The 11,419-nt window shown below is 39.5% G+C and overlaps 1 protein-coding gene across 1 annotated transcript; it reads right to left on the bottom strand.

Moving 5' to 3' along the window:
- Positions 1–1,432: 1,432 nt before the first annotated feature.
- Positions 1,433–2,323, bottom strand: LOC107610562 (uncharacterized). Its single transcript, XM_016312600.1, has 2 exons — positions 2,070–2,323; positions 1,433–1,961 (listed from the first exon to the last, which is right to left on the bottom strand). Exons 1-2 carry the CDS (start codon positions 2,321–2,323, stop codon positions 1,433–1,435), a joined length of 783 nt encoding a protein of 260 aa, XP_016168086.1.
- Between the last annotated feature and the right edge of the window lie 9,096 nt (positions 2,324–11,419).

Genomic DNA, 11,419 nt, shown 5'->3' with positions numbered 1-11,419 from the left:
ACAAAATAACCATAGATTGCTTCAAACCAATAATCTCCGTGGGATTCGACCCTTACTCACGTGAGGTATTACTTGGACGACCCAGTGCACTTGCTGGTCAGTGGTACGAGTTGTGAAAAGTGTGATTCACAATTTGTGCACCATTTTCCTTTGGTTTACTAGACTTCGACATCTTTAGTAGCTCTCTATCATCTTCTTATGCTTCATGTGTCTCGTCTTTGCCCCGTTTTAAGACTGTATTAGATTTAGTTTGACTCCTTCAGCTACATTCTCAATATCCAACTTAGAGTTATAACTTACCTAACATTCCTTCCTCCAAAATTCATATCCAAGCATTCCTCAGAAACTTCTTGCTTAGGGCGTCCATCACCACTTCACGATGTTGTATTCATGCATATCCCCTATAATAATGCATCACAACAATTCCGAGTAGTTAATCAAGTTTGGGTATCATGACTACTAACATAGAGGTTAATACTTCTCTCGAGATTTAAAAGCTCTATCTGCATCCAGGCATCCATGCAGACGGTGTATCTTATTGCGTCTACTTAATCACAAGTGATACGATCAACGAAAATTAAGGCTCTAATTAAGATTTCCAGTAATGTCGCAGGCTCATTTTCGCGTCCAAAAAGTCTTGCTCTAAGGAATCAACACCCTGATGATTGTAGCTAGAATTCATACACGATACTAATATAGCCTCGAGTTGGTTTTCAAAGAGACATTAAGCTCGAAAGACGAATGAATAATACGAACGATGTTCGTGAGAAATCAGAAAGAGTTTTATATATGGTCAATCAAAGTTGTATCAAAATAATAGAATGTACAAGAAGAGGAATCTAGGTGTACCTTAAGAAAGGAAACCAGACCAAAAACATTTGATAGCAAGGATAAGGCATATTGAATCAAGTAGTTTCAGCTGACCTTGAGAGATACAAAGCTATAAAGAGAGCACCTAACTTTCAGCAAATTTCCAAGGCTCAAGAATTATTTGTTTATACCAAAACAAGCTCAGGCTCACCCCTGGATGGACAGATTCAAATATAAATATGTGCACGTAAGGGGGTTAGAATTTTAGAGGATAAACCATTCGTTGTTCGAGGGAAAAAGGAATCCAAAACAAAATTTCATTACATGTTACACAAGGAGAGCTAGATCGAGTCGCAAAGATTAGCCGGTACTATCCCTCTCGCATACAGTCTACTACTATGGTCTTCTCTTTCTACTAACAAAATGGGTGTTCTCCACAAGGTAGCACTCGATCAAACATATTTTTCTTTCATTACTCCCTTCCACCAAGTCCTAGGTTTAACACTAAGCTTGACACTTCCAATCTTACATCCTCATCCATGACGCAGGCTATAAATAAATGTGGTGTTTCAAAATCACATATTACAATTTAAATTTTTGGTTATCAATTTTTGCAATTACCTCAATCTTGCTGTTTCGATCGTCCCCCATCTTGAGTCTTTCCCTGCGGACAGTTCCTAGATACGTGCCCTGGTAGACCACACTTGTAACATATGCCCAAGCCAAAGCAGCACGGCCTATCCGTATGGTAACGACCACACTTCTGACATGTCAGCTCCTCCGAAGTATCCCTTGTTTGTTTCCCTCTTTTCTTGAATTTCTGGCCCATTGGTGCCAAATTCCAATTGTGGTCTCTTCGGTGGCATTCCCGGCTATCATTCCTCTCCATAGCAGCCTTCTTCAAACAATCTTCCGTGACCCTACTCTTGTTTACCAAGTCTGAGAAAACTCTGATCTCCATCGGACCCACTGAACTCAGTATATCACTCTGAAGTCTCCCTTCGTATTTGATGCATTTCCATTCCTCAAAGTCTCCTGGAGCACCCTGAAAAGTCTTGGAGAATCGACATAATTCCTCAAACTTGTTTGTGTATTCGGTTACAGACATTTGACCCTGCTTCAGTTGCAACAATTCAAGTTCTTTATCCGTCCTGATTGAATTTGGAAAGTATTTTTTGTAGAATTCCAACTGAAAGGCATTCCAAGGTATTACAACATCATCTTGCTGCAGTAGGCGTCACGTACCCTGCCACCAATACTGGGCTTCACCCGTTAACTGATAAGTTGCAAACTCAACACATTGACTTTTAGGAACTTGTTGTGCTTGTAACGCCCGTTCCATTGCCTGAAACCAGTTATCTGCCTCTGTGGGGTTCGTTGTCCCTCTAAAAATGGGCGGGTTTATCTTAAGGAAGGTTGCTAAGGTCATTAGCCCATTTCCCCTATCATCACCATTTCCATTATCGGCTTGATTCCCAAATGCCGCAGCCGTAGCCTGCATAGCAGCAGCCATGTTCTCCAGGGCAGTCATAAAGTTCGCAGGATTATTCTCAGTTGTCTCAGGTTCTGAGTTACTAGTCCTATCTCTCCCTCAACCGTGACCACGTTCACGAGTCACCATCTGGTCCCTATTCACACCAAACAAGTGATATCAAGGTAATCAGTCTCAATATCACAAGTCTAGTGCATCAAAGTTCTAAACGCATGCTCATGAACATTCATACCATATATATCGGTTAGATATCCTAATCAGCATGTATAGACACTCAGAGTATACCCAGAAGCATAGTCAGTCCGTCCCTCAGGCTCTACAGGAACGAATTATTCTGATACCATAATGTAACACCCTACCACACTTAATCTTATGCTTAAGTCATAAGACTGAGATAGTAAGGTATTACGACATCTAAAAGTAAAAATTTATATATGATAATAGTGAAAGAGATATTTAACTAGGAGCCTTGAGAAACGGGTAAAACAAAATCATAGAAATAAAAAGCGCATCGCTCAAAAAACAATCTTACTTGCGTGTGAAGGAACCGAAAGTCAACGAACATAATATAACAGAAACTAGGAGTAGAGAGCCAAAAAGATACTTAATAACAAGCTCCTAACTCAGCCTGCGAAGTCAAGGTTGGCCGGAGAATATTTACATACATATGTACATATCCCAAAGCCCAAAATACATAAATAAAACCCTAGCTCTTCATTAGCCTCTAAGAGGAACAAAATAACAAGTTAATCAGAGAGAGTTAAGTGTATGTATATACATAAGCTATATATCAAAATAAACCCAAGAACTACTCCGCTGCAGAAGTCCAGACGCCTAGCGAGAAGCCTCTCGACCTGCATCTGAAAAACACAACACAGTATGGGGTGAGAACCGGAGGTTCTCAGCATGGTAAAGGTGCCACGCACATAATATATAAGGTTTTGGGAATACCAGAGGCAATCCTAGAATGCCGACACTCAGATTATAAAACTAAAATAACTAAAACAGAAACCATGAATCAGGGTAGTTTTCTAAGGCTTTCTAAACTTAACCAATTCCTTAAATCCAATTAAAACTTGACTAATACCCTAAATCTCTTTGCCTTCCCTCTGTTCCTCCATCTCCGGTAAAGTTACAAAGACAAACAAATAGACAATGGCAAACACAGCTAGGATATAAGTAATACATATAGCAAATATCACAAATAGCATATTATAATCACTTAGGCAATCCTAATCAATGCACAAGCAAGCAATTCAAACAATATGCATATGATGCATGCCTGTCCTATGGCTGATGATATCATCCGTCGATTATATACCCAACCCGACACGTCCTGGTAGCTAACCATGGACTGAAACACCCATCGCAGAGCAAGTGGGCTTGAGCTACAACCCCCTTGCTACTACCCGCTCAACCCAGAGCCAGTGGAATAACCACTACTGCGGCTACTACCCAGGCGGGTGTTTAAAAGCTCAACCTGGAGTAAGCGGGATGAACCACCATCCTTGCTACTACCCAGGCGTCACAAGCATACTTTTGTTCAATTTAAATCAAGCATGATCATTATCAATTCTCAAATATTAACCTGGAGCAAGCGTGGTGAACCACCATCCTTGCTACTACCCAGGTATCTCAAACATACACTTATTCATTCCCTCTCATTTCAATCATCAAACATCATATCAATCACAGTCATACATAATCATTTCACAACCATTCATCATTGCTATGTCATTATCAACTTCTCATACCTTCACATCATTCTCATATGATTCATCATATTTACTCTTTACTTCACCCCCAAACTACCTCAAATTCCTAGCTTCAGCTAATTACTAGGTTTATTATTATATTATATGACTAAAAGAATGAAATTAGGGGTTTAAAATTTTAAAATTTGGTTTAAAACTCAAATCCAATTTTTGCAGAAAACAGGGGCCACGCATACGCGTCGGCCACGCATATGCATGGGCGTGCAAGTTTAGCCCATGACGCGTACTGATGAGTCCATATTTTCCGATATATTTTAGCTCAATTTGGATAGATTTCATCACATAAACTCACACTTAAGCACCAAAATAGCATACTTTTGTGTTTTCTCTTTAGATTGTGCCTAAATGTGAAAACATGCAATTTTGAGCTTAAATTAGTGATTTTAATCCTACTTTTATGCCATTCGATGCCATGACGTGTTTGTTGAGTGATTTTAGGCCCTAGAGGCAAGAATAGGATGGTAGAAGTGAAAGGAAGCATGTACAAAGGGAGAAAGTATGAAGAAAACAAAGGAGAAGCACACATCCATGTGTGCGTACGCACAAGCAAGCGTGCATACGCACAAGAAGGAAATCAGCATGCGTGCGTGCGCACAACAACCTGTGTGTATGCACAAGAACCCTAGCAGAGCCAATCCAAAGCATCGCGAAGTGTGCGTACGCACAACCCTCTGTGCGTACGCACAAGTGGAAATTCGGCGAAGTGTGCGGACGCACACATCTGTGCACCCGCACAGGTACTAGTGCTTGCCTTCATTAAAAATGCACGTGCACTCACGTTTTGGGATCTTTTTGGCCCGTTTCTGAAGGCTTGAGGTTGAAATCAAGGGCTATATCAAGGGGGCAACATCTCATATGAAGGCATTAGCTTGGAGAGCTCACTTGTAGGGTAGAAACACATAGTAGGAGTAGGAGTAGTGTAGTTTTAGGTTTTGCTCTCTTAGGGTTTAATTAGGGTTTTGTGGCATTTTATACTTCAAGTTTGATTTTGGATTATAGCAGTTGCATTGTAAGTATTTCTTTAATTTCTCTTTTAATTACATTACTTGTTCTACACTTTCATCTATTTCAATTTCTCTTGTCCATATTTACATAGCTTTGCAATTTTGGATTTCCAATTATTGAATTTGATGTTTGATGCTTATTTTATGATTGTTGAGTTACCTTGCTTGCTTGTTATCATTTATGGTTCATAGCTTTTATTAATTTACCAATTTTGCCATGTTTTATGTTTATGCCCTCTATTTATTTGATGAAATGCCAAGTTTGATTATGGGGTAATTTCCATCCCTTGGCTTGGTGGAAAATGAAGTTATGGATTACTAGAGCCATAATGTCCAATATTTAGTGATAATTCTTGGGTTGTTAATTGTTTTTGTTCCCACTAACACTAATTTGTTGCTAAGGTAATTAGCAAGCAAGCTAGGATTTGTGGGTTAAGAACACTTATGCTCATTTAACTTACTCTCCGATGTGAGGGTTGACTTAGTGAGATTAATCCATCATAATTATCATAGTTGTGGTTATGGCAAGGAAGGGATTTCATTACTCATCCCAAGTCAAGGTTTCATTTATGTTTTAAACCACGTTTCCATCACTTTATAGTCTTACTCATTTATATTACATACATAGTTCTTTTGTTCTTTTATTACTTCGTTAATTGCAATTTTGTCTTGTTCTTTTATTTCTTGATTGTTTGTTTCCTTGTTGAGAAAACCCCTTTGTTCTTGCAACCAAAATTGTGCACTTGTTGGCATTAGTTCCTTGGGAGAACGACTCGGGAGTCAAAATACTCTCGGTTATATTTTGTATTGAATTCTGACATCTTTAGGATTATAATTTGATTGATGATCAATGGTTGGGTTTGGACTATACTTGCAACGTCAATCCTATTTTTAGTACGAAAATCTAAACCCATGCTTTTGTTCATTGTCAAATTTTGGCGCCGTTGCCGGGGAACTAGCGTCATGAGTGTTATATTTTGGTTGTTGTAAATATGTCCATAGTGTGAATAGATACTTTTTGGTTGCTTGTTTGCTTTTATTGGTAATTAGGATTTTGTTTATTTTGTTAATTGATGTCTTTTGTTGTTATTTTCAATTTTCTCTATGAGTTATCACCCTCTTGGTTTGGAGTTTGGTTGTTCTTATTTTGTAGGGATTGATAACCTCAATTTTGGATTGTGTCATGGGATTAGAGCATCAATTTTGGAAGGAGCAACCTCCTCCATACTACAATGAACTATACCCTTCCCAATGCACATACCCAACCTAAGGATATGGTGGATTTCATCTTGATTATGCACCTACGCCACCATATACCTATGACCCATACCTCCAACATAATCCTCAACCACCACATTTTCAAACACCACACCACTACTACCAACAACCACATCCATACATACCACCTCAAGATACTCATCAACATGAACTACCTCCCACATATACAACCTTCCTCCCAAACAATGAACCTCATTTTTCACCACAATGTAAAACTTTCCCACCCTTGGCCCAAGACTATCAAGACCTTCAAGCCTTTCTCCAAGAGCAAGAAGAATTCCAAAGGATACAAGGGCACTTCATGGCTACCATAGGCGAAGCAGTAAACCGCTTAATCCTCCTACGCTCATCCGATCAAGGCATTCCTCTTGAAGAATGTGAAGGATCAACTAAAGAATGGAGTGAAGAGGAGAATATAGAGCCACAAGGGAAAGAAGGGTTAGAGCTTGAAGTGCAACAAGAGGAAGAAAGTGAAGTATTTGAACCAGAGGGGAGAAAAGAGGAGTTGAGGGAGATTGATCAAGATGAGGATTCCATCATTAATGATTTTTTGTCCTCCTTGATCAACCCCTTTAATGATCCTAATGAGCCTCTTCCCATTGAGTTTGAGAGAGACATGGAGGTAGACTTCTCACAACCTCCTTGTTATGATTTGAGTGGTGGGGAAGAGGAAGTTGTTGAGGAAGTAACTCCATTCCAAGAGCACATTGAGTGGATGGCAATTTCACCATTAAACTTCATTGGCCCCCATCAATATGCTATCTTGGAAACGGATTACCAACTCAAAGTCCTTCTTGGGTCGGTACATGGTGGAGAAAGGGGTATTGGTTGCCAAGAGAATCCAAGGCCCTTCAAGAAGAACAATTCAAGAATTGGAGTTCAAGAATGGTGTGAAGCACAATTGGGTGATTTTTGAAAAATGTTGGATTGTTACAAGGGTCAATTAGGAGCTTATCCATCCGGCTTGAAGCATAAAGATCAACAAGAAGGTGAACGGATGCCTAGAATATGGGATCCCGGAGGAGAGTTAAAGTGCAAGCTTGGATGGAGGTTCAAGGAGGAGTGGAAACACAAGCCACCCTAGCTAGAGTCTCCTCAATAAGTCCAACTTCAGGACTATAAACCAAAGTGTTAGGTGGGAGACACCCCACCATGGTAACATCTTTCCTACCCTTTCTCTTTGTTTATAGTCTTAGTTTTTTGCATGTTTGCTTGTCTTAGTTAGCCTAGCATTAGTTCAATTTTGAGTTTAGATAGGATGATTTTTGTATGGATCATGATTTGGTGAAGTTTTGAATGTTTGGAGTTGAGATTTTTTATTGTACTAAGGCTTGGTACTTTAGTTTTTGAAAGAAAAAAATTTTTGAAACAGGGCATCTGTGCGTACGCACGCTGCTGTGTGTGCGCACACAACTGTGAGTTTCGCGACCTGTGCAAGCACACAAGCCTGTGTGCCCACACACTCTTTGTATTGCCCTCTGTTCGCAGCGACAGCACAGCGTGTGCGTGGGCACTCCCCTGTTTTCCTCGGTCTGTGCGTACGCACCACCTTGTGCGTACGCACGTATGTTCCTTATCGCGCTCTCTGTGCGGCTACACAGGCTTGTGCGTCCGCACGCTAGCTTGCGTCTCCTCTGATGGGAGTGTTAGCATAGCCTGTGCGCCTGCACCCCATACCCCTTTTTCGCTCTTGTGCGTGCGCACACATGATCCCTTTAAAAAAAAATTTGCGTCTGCACACTTAGGTGCGCACGCACACGTCTTATTTCCCTCTCTGTTCGGAGCACTCGCACGCCTTGTGCGAGCGCACACACCCCCTGTTTTACCTTTTTGTGCGTACGCACACGTACCTGTGTGTGCGCACAGGTGCTGTTTTGGGCAACATTCCTATTCCACTTTAAATAAGCCCTAACGCACTTTCCGCCCACTCCATCCCTCTCTTCTCTTTCTTTTACCTTATTTTCTACTTATTTTACTTCGTTTTCATTGCATCTCATTTTTGTTTTAGTAATTATATTTGTTTTGCTTTAAGTTGTTTGTTAGGTAAATAAACTGCAATTGTTTGCTTGTTGTTTGATTGGGTTGCTTGTTGATTGAATTTCATCGATGCACTTGTACTTTACCTTCAATTACTAGCACCTACTTGGATTTGCACATTACATTTTGTTGCATATTAGGTGAAACTTTTATGAGTGCACATGGAATTTAGTGAATTGAATTGAATTGCTTGTTCACCATGGATTTTAAGTCAACATAATCACATCACAAGGTCCTTGTTTCTTTTTAATGCCTTGCATTTGTTTGAGTTGACTTAACTTGATTCTATCAAGTTGGTCACCTTTTTGTAACAAACACATTAACCATGTGATTATTTGAATATGCCTAAGGATGAATAAGTAGTTCTTCTTCATCATTAAATTGGTTATTGTTTGTTGTAGTATTTTATATATCAATTTTGCTATTTCACTTGCACACCTTCAATATCCAATAATTCCTACATTCAATTCACTCTTGTTGTAGTTGCCTAAGTTTGCATGTGCTTAAATGTTGCTCATCCATTAGTTGCATCTTAGGCCATTTAATTGAGGAACCCATTCTTACTTTTTGATTGTGTGGATACCATTTTAACCGGCTGTTATGTGTATTCTATCCTCGTGCACACTTGGAATACACACATGGCTCATCTTTTCATCGTACCATACAACTATGCAAACTTCCTCAATTAGATACTTATTTTCTCTCTCCTTTACCTTTTTGTGCTACTTGCCTTATAATTCTTAATTATACTTTATTCATTCTTTTTGAGGATGAGACGCGAAGGCAAGGAGCCAGGAGAGGAGAAGGACACCGTGGACGAAGATGCCAAAATGCATTGGACTTGGCAGTTTTCACACAACCCAAGCCCTCGCATCCACCAGCTGAAGGTGGAGGAACTTAGAGACATTCCCCCCGGATCATGTTCATGCACGGAGGACCATGCAACGCTTAAGTGTGGGGGAGGATTTTTCATCTCGGGGCGTAAACTTTCTTTTCCGAACACTTTGTACTCTATTTTTTGTTTTCTTTTTCTATGTTTCTTGCAGATATTCGAGTACTTTTGACTGTTGCATTGCATTTTTTTTTTTTTGGTATATATATCTTAGCTTATGCATAGTTTATTTCTAGTTATTGCATGTTGCAATTTTGCATCTTTTTTTTAGTATATATTTTATAGATAGAAGTTGTGATTGGATGTTGTGAATAGTATAGCACCTAGTTCAATTTTGTCCTAATTGATCATGTTAATTTTTGCAATGTTAAAAATTAGGAATAGAACTAGAAAATATTTTTGAAAATTGCATCCATCACAACACACATACATATAGGAAATAAGTTTGGTGAAACAACAAGGAACTTTCATGAAACCCTTCTTAGGGCATGCCATTGATTGAATTGAAAAATTGTTTTTCAACTTGCTTAAAGCATCCTTTTTTATAGAACATAGAAAAGAGCTAGAACAACATACCTTGGGAGATTTAAGCTCTAATAGATGGTTACACATTTCCAACCATAAAGTTTGTTCTTGAGTGATTACACTCCTTTTTATTGTGATCATTGATTTGCATGAATCTATATGTCCTATATTTGTTGTTTGATTGCACTTAGCATGACTGAGGCCATTCTTGTTATTGAACTCACTAACCTATATGGCCAACCCTTGCATTCACCTTTGTAACCCCTTTTTGAGCCTTTAAATCCCCTTTCGTTCTAATGCTAAGCACATTATTCTCCCTAAAGCGAAAAACCATTGATGTCCCTGGATTACTCTTTGATTAGCTTGGGTGGAGTAGTGTGTATACTCTAAGCATGGGGGAAAATTGTTGGGAAACATTGGTGATAAGCTTATTTGGGATATTCATTGAGAAAACTTGGATAGTAGGGTAATACTCATGCATTCATTGTTCAAGACATATGCATCTTCACTTGATGACACAAAACAAGGAATTGTTCTTAAATAACTAAAACAGAAACCATGAATCAGGGTAGTTTTCTAAGGCTTTCTAAACTTAACCAATTCCTTAAATCCAATTAAAACTTGACTAATACCCTAAATCTCTTTGCCTTCCCTCTGTTCCTCCATCTCCGGTAAAGATACAAAGAAAAAAAAAACAAACAATGGCAAACAAAGGTAGGATACAAGTAATACATATAGCAAATATCACAAATAGCATATTATAATCACTTAGGCAATCCTAATTAATGCACAAGCAAGCAATTCAAATAATATGCATATGTTGCATGCCTGTCCTATGGCTGATGATATCATCTGTCGGTTATATACCCAACCCGACACGTCCTGGTAGCTAACCATGGACTGAAACACCCATCGCGGAGCAAGTGGGCTTGAGCTACAACCCCCTTGCTACTACCCGCTCAACCCAGAGCCAGTGGAATAACCACTACTGCGGCTACTACCTAGGCGGGTGTTTAAAAGCTCAACTTGGAGCAAGCGAAACGAACCACCATCCTTGCTACTACCCAGGCGTCACAAACATACTTTAGTTTAACTTAAATCAAGCATGATCATTATCAATTCTCAAACATTAACCTGGAGCAAGCAGGGTGAACCACCATCCTTGCTACTACCCAGGTATTTCAAACATACACTTATTCATCACATAAACTCACAAAAATTCATGACGCGTACAGATGAGTCCATATTTTCCGATATATTTTAGCTCAATTTGGATGGATTTCATCACATAAACTCACACTTAAGCACTAAAATGGCATACTTTTTTGTTTTCTCTTTAGATTGTGCCTAACTGTGAAAACTAGGGATGGCAAAATTCCCCGAGACGCGGGGATCCCTGCGGGGACTGTCCCGAATGGGGATCCGATTGTGGGGAATTTTCTCCGCGGGGATGGGGATGGGGGACAAAATTCCCCCGAAGCAGGCACAGGGACCTGAGCGGGGATCCCCGCCCCGTCCCTGCTATTCCCCGAAATTTATGAATTCCTTGAATTATCCTTAATAGTTTATTTCTCATATATGTTTTTTAGTCATTTCTCTCACACAC

Source organism: Arachis ipaensis, chromosome B8, assembly GCF_059453495.1.
Source record: "Arachis ipaensis isolate K30076 ecotype BB chromosome B8, ASM5945349v1, whole genome shotgun sequence".
NCBI lineage: Eukaryota > Viridiplantae > Streptophyta > Magnoliopsida > Fabales > Fabaceae > Arachis > Arachis ipaensis.
Note: the sequence above shows the minus strand (reverse complement) of the source record. Positions and strands in the feature narration are given on the sequence as shown.